Here is a 14,779-nt window from a genome sequence, read left to right as displayed (position 1 = left end):
ACAACTTGTGTGCAAGTTTTATTAAAGCTAATCACAAAATTTGGTCTCTATCGTGTTCACAAGCCAAAAATGGCAAATTCTGGCCCTATAAGGGGTCATAACTCTGGAACCCATGATGGGATCTGGCCAGTTTTCGAAAGGAACCGAGATATCATGCCCATACAAGCTGTGTGCAAGTTTAATTAAAATCAAATACAAAATGTGGTCTCTATCGTGTTCACAAGGAAATTGTGAACGAACAGCCAATGGACGGACGAAAGGCGATCACAAAAGCTCACCCTACGTGATAGGTGAGCTAAAAATTAACTGATCAATGTAATACCTGATTATAACATGCATTCATTAATGCAAAATTACCTGAAAATCCATCAAATGTACAAAAAATACAAAACAAACAAGAAATACTGCCTACTTGACCTTTATTCACTCTGTGCATTCCTTGAACTGACATAAATGAAGGTTGTGTTCTGCATCTTGTCTAATTATGTCAAACGTTTTATGCAAAGGTTTTTGAAAATCCATCACGGAGGTAGAAGATAAGACAAAAGCATAAACAATTCTGTGACGGACAGACATACAGACACCCAGCCCAAAAACAATATGTCTCCAAGGAATTTTTACGAGATATAACTTAGATGTGAAACTTTAAGTCTAAAAAGTCCAAACAAATTTAAATTAATTTTCTTTTAAAATAGAATAAATTAGTTTTCTACACTTGAAACAGATTGGGAATGGATTACACTGTAAAATCATTTAATTTCATGAGCATAATAATTTCGGGAAACTGACTAGTACTGTGATATCTTTTAATTTCATGGGCATGAAAATTTCCTAGTATTGGCCTGAACTGTTGTTTCATGGGATTATGAGCTAATCAAGTTTTTAATATAAAATGAATGAGAATTTTACTTGTTTGTTAGGATGAAAATTCATTCCCAAAGGATATTAATGATTTTATAGTATTTTTAGGACATGAATTTGTAGAATTCAAATTCTAAATATAAAATCATACGAAAATCTGCTCATTGAGCCTCATTCATCTAGATTTAAATTTGCAGTTGACAAAGCCATGAAAATTAGCCCATGAATTTTAATGATTTCCAAGTAATTAGCTTGCACCTGATAGTAAAAGCAGGGTGGTCAATAGTAGGTGAGGTAGACAGTTTTAACCAGGAAGTAGATTTTTTTTCTTTTCTTTTTAATGCTGTGGTCATTTTTTTTAGATAACATGGGGTATAAATACATAAATCATACAAAGAATATTCTACCTCCCAGATCTCACTGACCACCCTTAAAAGGTTTCCACAAGTAGAAGTAAGCAAGACAATATGAGGCAATACTGAACAGCAAAGTAACTTTGTCTATGCCAAAGCTGGGAAATACTTATATAGCTACTCAAGGTCCAGACAGAGAAGCCTCTACAAATGAGTTTTATAATCAGTACAAAGGTGTGTGCCTGTAAAAGCCAATGTATACTAAAGCAATCATGCTGCAATATTTTCCAGTTACACTATGTGATATATGTGCATCTCCTTCATATAACTTCACCAATACTCAAGGTTCTGCCAGTCTCCATAAGGCAAGTGTGTAAACTAATGGTCAACAGTCATGTACAGTGGGCAATTTTTTTTCAAAAGATAATGTTGTGATTCAGCAAAACTTCTTTGACATTTCATCATTCATTCTACTACATTGCTCTACTTGACAACAAAATCGTTAAATAATATTTTGTAATCTTTGTTTGCTTAGGGTTTAGTGCTATTTTCAACAGTATTTCAATTATGTAATGGCAAGCAGTTAACGTAACTGGATTTTCTGGATTCCATACCAGTAGTAACCTGTTCTCTGCAAGTAACTGCCAGCTTTCCCACATGAATCAGATGTGTAGGGCAAAAGGTTTTTGACTAAGTGTCTTTTATCGATCGTCATCAAGAGCATATGCTTCTCCCGGGGATCAAACTCAAGACCCCTCGACCTGTAGATCTACGCTAGACCTATTGAGCTAAACTGGTGGACGTTACCTCCCTTTAATGTGATGTGGCCTACTTCTTTTGATTTTCTGTTTTAAAATCGATTTGTAGTCAAAAGGATATCGTTATAAACAGAACCAACAATAGTTTGAATGGTCTTGACAAGTTAAGAATGCAGTTGCTTTCAATCTTTTTTTTGTTGTACCCCAAAATAAAAGAAAACCGGTAGGAAATAAAAAATTTCAGGATTGGTATTTCTGTTAAACTGTTGCAATGACTATAATTTCTATTTCTAAATGACTTTTTAAGCAAAGCAAATTTATCATTTTCCAAAAAATCATACATTGCAATTTAAAAGCACAAAAGCTGAATTCATTAATTGGGCATATACCTTGTCTTAATTTGTTTGTTTGTTTTGGGTTTAGTGCCATTTTTCAACAGTATTTCAGTTATGTAAGGTTGGGCAGTTAACCTAACCAGTGTTCCTCGATTCTGTAACAGTACAAACCTGTTCTCCGCAAATAACTGCCAACTTCCCCACACAAAACTGAGATGAAGGATGAATGATTTCAGACACAATGTCTTTTATCAAATCGTCACAGAGAACAAACTCACGATCCTGCGATCTGTAGATCTACGCTCTCCCTATTGAATAAAGCAGGTGGGCATCTTGTCTTAATAGTAAAATTGAAAACACATGCACTAGATATGCACATCTCCTCTTGGAAGCCAAGCCTCCTATGTATTTTCACTAAATCGAGGTATACTCCAGATAAATAGAGCTATAGTTTACCAATGTTGAATAATCATTAAGGACAATAACTAAATGGAAAAATCATCCAGCTGGAGCATGAAGATATAATATGTACATCTCCTTCAGTTTTGTTCTTTTCAGTGTGTGCATGCTGAGAAATACTCCAGACAAGAATTGCTTGACAGACAGACAGACAGACACAGCAGCGAGATATATGCTCTTTCAGGAAGCATGACAATCCCTTGGTGATCATTTCTGTGAAAACATTCTAAACTTTGTTCCCTGGTTTTAAAGAAAAAAACTGCTTTCAGACTGTTCTTATTTAATTTCCTCAGTACCCAGTGTTATGCTAGGATCAAATCATGTAGTCAGGAGAGGATCACTCCTGTTATGATAGAATAAATCTGGCCTAACTGTTCTTATGAGATGATGTTCGAAGTAATAGGCAAAGGAAAGACAACCAACCAACAGAGACCAGTCTGCCTTCAGATAGCTTCTAAATTTCTAAGCTGTATTAACTATACCCGCTTTGTATTAAAAAGCTTAAGCAAAAGGTGAGTTATAATAGTCTGAATAAGTTACAGACACCAGTAGCATACAGCAGATGAGCATCTACATTGCAGCAGTCCAGTAAATATCTGTTTCAATACATGCATTAATTTGCACTGAACTTATTTCAATGTCCTATTTCAGAAAGAAGAAGAAAAAAGACACAAATATATAATCTGGATACATTGTTAGTTTTACACAATAATCAGTATCATAAATATTAATGATGCATCCCAGTATTTAAATAGTGGGGTAATTGTGAATTTTTCAAAACACCGTGAAATATATCATCATTCCCAACTAGTAGAAGACACATGTAAAGAACAGTTCATGACTTTTGACCAGAAGTTAAGTTGTCAGAAGGAGATACATACATGTATATCACAGCCAGTATTTAGCTCAAAACTTACTTGACAGACAGTGAAAATTCTCCCGGCTGACTTTCGCAACCCCGAACTAGGAAAGCCCCATCGGGATGTACATATCTGCCATTTGCCTGAGCCAATAGTAACGCTTCTGCCTCGGCACGCTTCATATTGCCTTTATACCACCTAAAGTATGTAATATCCTAAACAATTACGTCAGAATATGTTATACCTTTGATGAAAGAAAACATTATCTTCTGCAATATTTGTGATGTCTGGCCAAATAGACACAAAAGAACTTAAGACATCTAGAAAAAGCTAGGAAAGTTTTTATTACTGGTAAGATTTCCTTTAACTTTTTAATCGTCTGTATACTAGACCATCAGACATCATTTGTTATGACAGAAGATAATGATTTCTCCCATTCTATCTCTACACCCATGTATATACATTATATGTCTACCACAACACCATTCTCAACTTACTTGACTGACATAGAAAAATCTCCTGGTGCACTTTCACTGTGGCGTACTAAAAATGCGCCATCCGGATGAACATACTGACTATTTACTTTTTGTAACAACAAATCCTCTGCTTCATTTCGCTTCATTTTGCCATAAAACCAGCTAAGAACATGAAAGAAACAAGTGACATAATCTCAAAAAACAACCACTGTCTGTAAAACACATAATGCCCCCCATGATGTCTCTCCCATTTTCAGTCCCAAGATCACTACGACCTTGACCTCCTGACCCCCAAAACAAGAGGACATCTACTTACCATGGGCAATCAGTCTAAAGGCAGAAGGTCGAAGAGTTCAAAAGTGACTCCAGGAAATCCATATTCAGTCTCAAGCTCACTGTGACCTTAAGGTAGTTCTGCATGTTCAAATCAAAATTTTTTCTATAATGTAAAATGTGATTACTGTAAAATCATTTAATTTCGTGGGCATGAAATTTCGTGGCTTAGGTCAGAATGGCAAATTCGTGGGGATATGAATTTGTGGATTACAACTTTTGAACATAAAATGAATGGGAATTCCACTTATTCGTTGGGATTAAATTTCGTGGATTGACTTAACCACGAAATTGACGAAAATTAACCCCCACGAGTATTAATGATTTCACATTAACCACTGATTTTTCAAAACTTCCGAATACACTTAGAAAATCTGGCAAGCAAAAAACATTAGGCTGTGTGCTTGATTTTTTGCTAGACTGATTTGCAAGTTTTAGCCTCATACAAATTTTCATATTGGAAATCTATGGGAAAATCACAATTTTGATTAACATTTTCACAAAAAGAAACTTTTCTACAATGTACATTATGTAGATTTTAATGACTGACGTATATATACATATGGTCTATAATATGTTATGAAATAAAATGTATTTCTGTGAGCTTGCTTTGGAAATATTTGCCCATGGTTAGAGATCCACACGTTTAAAGACATTATTTGGATTTATTTAATGTATCCAACATTTAAATATCATATTTTATCTTTAAAAAGATTGTAACATTGCCATTTAATAAATCTACTCATGGATTGCAAACGTTTCATTTCCGTATGAGTCCAAGATTTATTCAATTTTATCTGGATAAAGGACATTAAGCCATTACTTCTTGTTGCTTTACTAAACCTTTGACCTGCTGAATCCAAAATGACAGAGGTCCTCTACTGGCAATCGACCGACAATGAGCAAAATTAACCCCTCTCCCTGGAAGGAGGCAGAAAAAAGTATGAAAACAACCAAAAATTCAACAACGTGTAAGATCCATGCCCCATTCAAAGGCACATACTGAAATTTTTCTAGATTAAGATATATCTGATCATTTAAATTTCTCAGCAGGTTTAAATCATAGGTACCAAGACTGGACATATAGCCGTCGTGTTGACTACACGCTGTGATTTGACCATTATTTCTCATATTTGAAATTCTTTACATTTATAGTTACCAAATAACCCACTGTGACAGCTATTTAAATGCTCTTTAAAATATTTGAACAAGGAATCTCTGAGAATTTATGATGGTAAGTATAAATGTTGCTCCTATGTTTTTCCTATGATGATCAAGTATAAATGTGGCCTCTAAAACGTTAAAAGGATTTTTATACTATTTCACCTAGTGATCTAAGTTAAGACCTCGGGTAACCCAGTTTTGAACTTGATTTAGATTAAAAGTTTCTGACAAAGTTTTATGAAGATAATGTAGAAAAGGTTGCCTCAAACTGACCTAGTGACCTATTTTTTACCCTAGAGTGGTGGAACCTATGCTCGTGGTATTTTGTACATATATAATCTTTTTAAGAAGCAAGAAAAAATTATTTCGATTTGCCTATGCTAAAACATAAATTTATCCTCCTTTTATCGAAACATATTGTTGATGTGCGTCATCACGTGACTTAGTCGTCTCGTGAGCTATCGACACGGCATACGTGAAAAGGTGAAAATTCGCCCTGAAGGGAACTTATGCTGGCGGTATGTAATATCGATTAAACTAAGGACGAAAAAAAAATCAGCAGGCTAAAAATGAACAAACAAGCATATGCGAATATAATATTTAGAACATTACTCATTTATTATGTGAAAAACAAAATAAATGGGGATAAAATTTAGTATGTGCCTCTATGTGCATATTTCCCTTTCCGAAATGGAGTCACTATTAGAACAAAGCTTAAAAACGTTTAATAATGTTGTTTAAAAACAGAATTAAAGATTCAAACAACGACAATGATTAACTCGCTAATGTTTTCTACACTTCTTTTGTGTGTAGGAAATTTACTCCTCCCTACATCTCAGAAAGAACCATTTGGACTTTGTCAAAATACTAAGATCAACATCGATCTTTTCATGGTTCGAAAGGCACTCGTAGTGTAGCCAGGCGTCACATTCATCACATCTTGCTCTTAAATGTATCTTATATCTGAATGTAATGCATGATTTCTAAAAAACTAACTTTAGTTTAGTGATTTTGACATATTTGTGTGGGATTTGTGCGACGGATACAGATTGCGTAAAATGTATCGGCTGCTGTATACGTCACGTGAGCGGCACGCGCGGCTATCGCTATGTTTGTTGTAAAGGCATTTCACCACTGGTCGGTGTTGAACATAGCATGATGAAATATTTTTATCAGTGCTTCTGCAGAGAGCATATTTATCGAAATACCGCGAGCATAGGAATACCGCGAGCATAGGTTCCACCACTCTAGATGATCCAGTAATGAGCCTGCACGAGATTTCATTAGGGACTGGACCAAAAGTGTGACCTCTGGAGTGGTCAGTCAAATTGTTGTAGACAGACAACACATGAGGGATAATCACAGGTTGATGGACACAGGATGATCACAGTAGCTCAATTGTGCACTTTGTGCTCAAGTGAGCTATAAAATGGAAAAAATCTGGTTTCGCAGTCAACAGCACTTCGAAACAAGAGCTGTCCGTAAGACAGCGCACTCCACTATTCGGGGATTTGACAGTTAAATGAATATATGTCTGAATAAGAGACCTCTACTATAAAAGGAAGATACACCAAGTGGCATAATTCCATCAAATACACAAATTAGAATTATTAGGACTGTTACAACAAATGCAGATGATGATGGTAAAGATATATTTTGAGTTTCAAGTCATTATCTTATATAGTAACAAAGTTATGTCCAGAAAATGAAGTTTGTTAAAAAAAATTAAGTGTAAAAGGGGCATAATTTGGTCAAAAATACAAATCAGAGTTATGGGGATAGTTACCACACATGCAGATGATGGAGATAAAGATACATTTTAAGTTTCAAGTCGTTATCTTATATTGCATTAAAGTAATATCCAGAAAGCAAGATTGCAAAAAAAATAGAAGTACAAAAGGGGCATAATTCTGTCAAAAATACAATTAGAGTTATGGGGTATGTAACCACACATGCAGATGATGATTATAAACAAATATTTTTAATTTCAAGTAATTATCTTTCAAAGTACCAAAGATATGTCTATTAATAAAGCTTTCGAAAAAAATTTAACACGAAAATAATTCCAAGTATAACTCCTTGGTGACCTTGACCATGGGTATAATGGGCCCAACCCCTGCATATACTATGTATGTATGCTGGACAATGTTTATGAGAACTTACAGTAAGGTATAAGCAAAAGCAACAAAGTTATGACAGAAAAACAAAGGTTGCCGAAAAACTTTAACCTGAAAAATAACCCAAGTATAAGACCTTGGTGACCTTGACCTTGGATAAAATGGGCCCAGTCCCTGTACATATTTTGTTCGCATACTAGACAATGTTTATGTGAAGTTACAGTAAGATACAAGCAATATTAACAAAGATATGACAGAAAAACAAAGGTTGCCGAAAAACTTTAACCTTAAAAATAACCTAAGTACAACACCTTAGTGACCTTGACCTTGTGTATAATGGGCTCAACCCCTACATATACTTTGTTTACATACTAGACAATGTTAATGTGAAGTTATAGTAAGATATAAGCAATATTAACAAAGATATGACAGAAAAACAAAGGTTGCCGAAAAACTTTAACCTTAAAAATAACCTAAGTGTAACAGCTTGGTGACCTTGACCTTGGGTATAATGGGCTCAGCCCCTACACATACATTGTTTGTATACTGGACAATGTTTATGTGAAGTTACAGTAAGATATAAGCAATAGTAACAAAGATATGACAGAAAAACAAAGGTTGCCGAAAAACTTTAACCAAGAAGGGTCACGCCGACGCCGACGCTGGGGCGAGTAGTATAGCCCCCCTATTCTCTGAATAGTGGAACTAAAAAACACTTCTTACCATGTACCAAGGTTTGGCTAACTTTCAGAAACAAGACGGTCATTGACCCTAAAGTGCTCACCTGTGTACAAGGCATTATGTGTGTTTGTATAAGTACAGAGTTAGGTTTCTTCTACGGTAGCCTATATTATATACATGTCACACATATTTTTGAACCTAGGGCAGTAATTTGAACAATTATGGTAGACATTACAAATCTGATATCCCACGCCAAATATCATGGCTCTAGCTATTATTGATTCAGAGAAGAAGATTTTCAAAGTTTCTTATATATAAGCCTATAGTAAGTACAAGTCACACACAGGAGCATGGCCATTTTTTTTTACCTTAGGGCAATAATTTGGACAAGTATAGTAGAGAGTCTAACCCTTTTATCAAAGCTCTAAAGGAAAGGATTTTTAAAAGTACCTATTTTTAACCAAAAAGACCCGTATGTTGAATGAACCAGAACCATTTTGAACAACTCTGAAGGGCTACCCAGGGATTATTTATGTAATATTTCATCAAAATCCATTCAGTGGTTTTAGGAGATGTTTTTTAAAGAAATTATTGACGAAAAGTGACCACGCCCCCTGGCAGCCATGTTTTTTGACGAATCAAAATAATTTGAACAATCTTAGTAGAGGGTCACACCACAAGGACCATTAAAATTTGTGTAAAATTATTTTAAAATTCGGCCAGCAGTTTCACACAAGATTTTTTTAATTTCCACTATATATACATATAGGGAAAAGTGACCACAACCCCTGGAGGCCATGTTTTTTGACAAATCAGTATAATTTGAACAATAAGGACCATTTGTGTGAAATTATTTCAAAATCAGACCATAGGTTTCAGAGATGTTGTTTAAAGATTTTTCTATTTTTAGCTCTGGTGGCCCCTATGTGCAACCAAGCGGAACCGTTTGAACTTTGGTAGAGGACCATCCAAGGAACATCCGTGCTAAGTTTCATCAAAATCCATTCAGTGGTTTTAGAGGAGATGTCTTTTAAACACAAATGTTGATGACGGATAGATGAACGACGGACACAGCGTGATCACAATAGCTCACCATGAGCATTGCTCAGGTGAGCTAAAAATGTACAGGTAAGCTTAAAGCAAGATACATCTGTCAAAGAAAAAAGACTTTTTAGAACAACACCTTACTTCATTATGACAACATGAATATGCCTTTCTATAGACTGCACACACAAAAACTTCTTTTCAAAGTAAATACTATTATCTTGATGAAAGCACCTCTGCTCAATGTAAAATTTATCTGAAAGTTTACTTTAAGTAAATGATATATTTTAAGATAGGCATTTGGGTTTAATATCAAAATCTTCGACTCAACTTGGCTACAACTTGACACTTGATTTAAAAAAGTTCTAGCTTTCTCTGGACAGATGCCAAAAGCTGGATCACTCAACAGCCTGTAATGGCAATTTTTTATATAAATTAATGAATGTAAATTCAAAGGCTGTTTATCTTCATATTAACTGACCCAGCTGTTACCAACCACAAACAAAAATCAGAAACTATTATTCCCCGCATTGGGATAACATTATATAATCAAGTGGTTGTCACTGAACTAAACTCTGAAAAAAATCTTGCCTGTCAAAAACAGTACATTAAATAAATACAAGAGGGCCAAGATGGCCCTAGGTCGCTCACCTGAGAAACACACCATAACAGTGTAAACTTGTTTGACCTAGTGATTTCATGGAAAAAAATATTCTGACCAATTATCATTAAAATTGGAGCAAAAATCTTGAGTATAAGTAAGTATTTTCTTTGATTTGACCTAGTGACCTAGTTTTTGACCCAAGATGACCCATATTCGAACCATACCTAGATTTCATCAAGGCTATCATTCTGACCAAATTTCATGAAGATCAACTGAAAACTACAGCCTCTATCGCATACACAAGTTTTTCCTTTGATTTGACCTATTGACCTAGTTTTTAAACCCAGATAACCCATATTCGAACCCGACCTAGATTTCATCAAGGCTACCATTCTGACAAAATTTCATGAAGATCAGTTGTAAAAATTTAGCCTCTATAGCATACACAAGATTTTTCTTTGATTTAACCTAGTGACCTACTTTTTGACCCAGATGACCCATATTCGAACTTGACCTAGATTTCATCAAGGCAATCAGTCTGACCAAAATTCATGAAGATCAATTGAAAAATACAGCCGCTATTGCATACAGAAGGGTTTTCTTTGATTTGACCTAGTGACCTACTTTTGGACCCAAGATGACCCATAATCGAACTTAACGTAGATTTTATCAAGGCAATCATTCTGATCAAATTTCATGAAGATCAATTGAAAAATACAGCCTCTATTGCATACACAAGATTTTTCTTTGATTTGACCTAGTGACCTACTTTTTGACCCAAGATGACCCATATTCAAATTCGGCCTAGATTTCATCAAGGCAATCATTCTGACTTAATTTCAGGAAGATCAATTGAAAAATATAGCCTCTATCGCATACACAAATTTTTTCTTTGATCTGACCTAGTGATCTAATTTTTTACCCAAGATGACCCATTTTCAAATTGACCTAGATTTCATCAATGCAATCATTCTGACCAAATTTCATGAAGATCAATTGAAAAATACAGCCTCTATCGCATACACAAGGTTTTTCTTTGATTTGACCGAGTGACCTACTTTTTGAACCCAGATGACCGATTTTCAAACTCGGCCTAGATTTTATTAAGGTTATCATTTTGACTTTATTTCAGGAAGATCAATTGAAAAATACAGCCTCTATCGCATATACAAGCTTTTCCTTTGATTTGACCTAGTGACCTACTTTTTGACCCCAGATGACCTATATTCGAACCTGACTTAGATTTCATCAAGGCAATCATTCTGATCAAAATTCATGAAAATTAATTGAAAAATACAGCCTCTATCGCATACACAAGGTTTTTCTTTGATTTGACCTAGTGACCTAGTTTTTGACCCCAGATAACCCCTTTTCGAACTCTGCCTAGATTTCATCAAGGTAATCATTCTGACCAAAATTCATGAAGATTAATTGAAAAATACAGCCTTTATCACATACACAAGGTTTTTCTTTGATTTGACCTAGTTTTTGACCCCAGATGATCCATTTTCGAACTCTGCCTAAATTTCATCAAGGTTATCATTCTGACGAAAATTCATGAAGATTAATTGAAAAACACAGCGTCTATTGCATACACAAGGTTTTTCTTTGATTTGACCTAGTGACCTAGTTTTTGATCCCAGATGACCCATTTTCAAATTCGGCCTAGATTTCATCAAGGTAATCATTCTGACCAAATTTCATGAAGATTAGTTGAAAAATACAGCCTCTATCGCATACACAAGCTAAATGTTGACAGACGACAGACAGACGACGGACATCGAGCGCTCAGAAAAACTCACCTGAGCATTGCTCAGGTGAGCATGCTCAGGTGAGCTAAAAAGCCATTCTATGAGAAAACCTGTATTGATGACAGCATTTAATTTCTGCATTTTATACCTTTCCTGTTGTCTTCCAATCAGGGATTTGCATTTGTACTGCCTCGTTGTCCAATAATATACATATTGGATACAACAAAATACAACAAGTCCCTATGTTAACTAGGCAATAAAATCTGTTTGATCATGAAGTTCAACATCAGCAGAAGTTTGATGCAATGTACAGACAAGAAAAAGACCATGTTAACCTCTGACTTCTAAGTGTGACCGTGACCTTGGAGCTAGGGGTCTGGGTCTTGCGCATGACATGTCATCTCATTATAGGGAACAGTTATGCTAAGTAATTTTAAAATCCCTTCATCGATGGCAGAGTTATGGACTGGACAAGAAACAGACCATGTTAACATTTAACCTCCAAGTGTGACCTTGAACTTAGATTTAGGGATCTGAATCTTGTGAATGACATGTTGTCTCTTTATGGGGAACATTTATGCCAAGTCATTTCAAAATCTCTTGATGAATGGCAGACTTATGAACTAGACACCTGTTAACCATTGACGTCTAAGTGTGACCTTGACCTTAGAGCTAGGGGCCTGGGTCTTGTGCATGACACATCGTCTCATTATAGTAAACATTTATGCTAAGGTATTTCAAAATCCCTTCCTGGATGGCAGTTATGGACCAGACACAAAACAGACCGAGTTAACCTTTGACCTCTAAGTGTGACCTTGATCTTTGAGCTAGGAGACTGGGTCTTGCGCATGACACGTAGTCTCATTATGATAAACATTTATGCCAAGTAATTTCAAAATCCCTTTATGGATGGCAGTTACAGCCGGAACAAGATTTACATGGATGCATGCTTGGACGGACAGAGCGATTTTAATACGCCCCCCTTCAGGGGCATAAAAATACAAGGTAGTTATTTTTCAGTAACAGTCTGTAAATACTTTAATACATATTTGACATCCTGAGAGTGACATAAAGCCATTACATAATTTGGTATTACATAAATTATTGCACTAGTGTAATACAGCTTAGACAAAAACGTTATCTTATAGGAGACGATGGTTGAATTGGCTTGAAAAGAACGAAGAAACTTTTAAGTTTAAGCAGGAAAGCTAATCTGTGATAATAATCAATACTACAATAATTGTGTTTTATCAAACTTGTTAAATAAATTCATAATACACTTGGCAGAGCCTCTCATTTTATTCTTGTCAACTCTTTCAACTTCAATAAGAAAAGTCACTCATGCAGTGGCCTCTATAATTTATATGCCATGCACGACAAGGTGAAACTGTTTTCAAGACATACTGGATGACATGTCTACAAACTCTGGTGACTTACTTTAAAGCAGTGTACTTTATAAAATAGTGGATAGCTTCTTCAAATTTTTTGAAAGATAAAAATAATGTTCACCATTTTTGTATTGTGACCTTCATTTTGGTTTTTGTGTCACTAAAACAGGTTTTGTCATGGAACAGCCCAATTGTATATATATATAATATACTTCACTATAATTTATGTATATAAACAAAGGAGTAATTGTGTGAGTTTTGTTCTAAATAATTACTTGATTCTATCCTGTTATAACAGTGTAGTAGTTTCTTAGAAACTTACTCATGTGGTTTCATTTCTATATAATTATTTGGAACATATCCTTCTTTCCCATTTAATTCAGCTTTGTACCAGTTTTGGTCGTCATCTTTTGATAAGATCTGAAAATACACATGTAAAATAATGTTTCAGTAAAAACAAGAAATTGTTCAAACTTCTATAACAGTAATATCATAAAGCAGGAAAGCATAACTGCATAGACTAAATTACAAACTCCACTTTCTTTGTCTTATCATTCATGTCATTAGGAGCAGTATAACCTGCACTGCCCAAACAACTTCATTTTCTTACTTACACATCCTTTAATGGATTATCACTTCTGCTTTTTTTTTCAATACAATGTAAAGAGCTGCAGTCATATCTTTTGTAGCCCCTGTGGCCAAGTGGTTATGAGCCCTTACTTTTAAATACCTAGCCCCTCAATGCAGCAGGGTCAAAGACCAGCAAGGGATAAACACGTAGAAATCATTCTGTAAGAAGTGGTCCAGCTGGCCTACAGAAGGTTGGCAGTTATCCCCATGTGCCGCCAGGGGTTTTTTTTACGACTGGGGGAAGAGGCCCCAGCCTGTCACTGGGGGAAGAAAATAGCGCGCGACGAGCAGTTTTGGGGAATTTTTTCACTCAAGGGGGAATTTACAATTATGCATAATAAACACTTTAAACTGTGTTTTTATTACATATTCTTGCAACTTTTAGCAACTATACACACTGTCACTTAGCAATAGATGGACTTGCACTAATGTTCACTTATCATTGTAACAAGGTGGGTGGGGAGAGTTGAAATGCTCAAATCATTGAATATTTAAAGGTCACATGCTTTTATTCACAAAAAAATGCTTTAAAATAAGAGTTGCTTTTGCAAGAGTCATCATATTATTATTAAATGCATACTTTTGTTGGCTTTTTATTTCAATTGTACTAGAAAATCTTGTAAGAAAGGATAAAAAAGTCCGAAAATCACGATCGCGAAAACGTGTGACAAATATGAAAAAACGAAAGCAAACATTAAAAATTCCTGATAAAATACCCGTTTTAAATTTCATCTTTTCACCAGAACTATTCCATACTTATAATATCTGATTACTTAAAACATTTATATTTTATTTTGCTCTAGCAAAATACCTCGGCAAAGATAATAAATTTGCGTAACGGCCGACCGGCTTATTTAATCGAATCAGGCACATAAAATAATTACTTTAAATTAACAACACATATTACACAATACAGCATAAGCTGTTACCGCTAATTAACAAGAGTACAAACACAATAATCTGAC

At 35.1% G+C, this 14,779-nt stretch overlaps 1 protein-coding gene across 5 annotated transcripts in view; it reads right to left on the bottom strand.

The window, feature by feature from the left end:
* Nucleotides 1-14,779, bottom strand: part of LOC123564441 (growth factor receptor-bound protein 2-like) — a 54,777-nt gene that overhangs the window by 28,321 nt on the left and 11,677 nt on the right. For 3 of the 5 annotated variants that reach the window (XM_045358038.2, XM_045358040.2, XM_045358041.2), the window contains exons 2-3: nucleotides 13,507-13,604; nucleotides 3,684-3,824 (exon numbers count right to left, since the gene is read on the bottom strand). In XM_045358038.2, the coding sequence (XP_045213973.1) occupies nucleotides 3,684-3,824; nucleotides 13,507-13,604 (239 nt within the window). Of the gene's footprint in view, nucleotides 1-3,683; nucleotides 3,825-4,123; nucleotides 4,265-13,506; nucleotides 13,605-14,779 lie in introns of all 5 variants that reach the window. The other 2 variants (XM_045358039.2, XM_045358042.2) reach the window with 1 other exon arrangement.

This window comes from Mercenaria mercenaria, chromosome 2 (assembly GCF_021730395.1).
Source record: "Mercenaria mercenaria strain notata chromosome 2, MADL_Memer_1, whole genome shotgun sequence".
NCBI lineage: Eukaryota > Metazoa > Mollusca > Bivalvia > Venerida > Veneridae > Mercenaria > Mercenaria mercenaria.
This window is presented reverse-complemented; position numbering and strand designations above follow the sequence as displayed.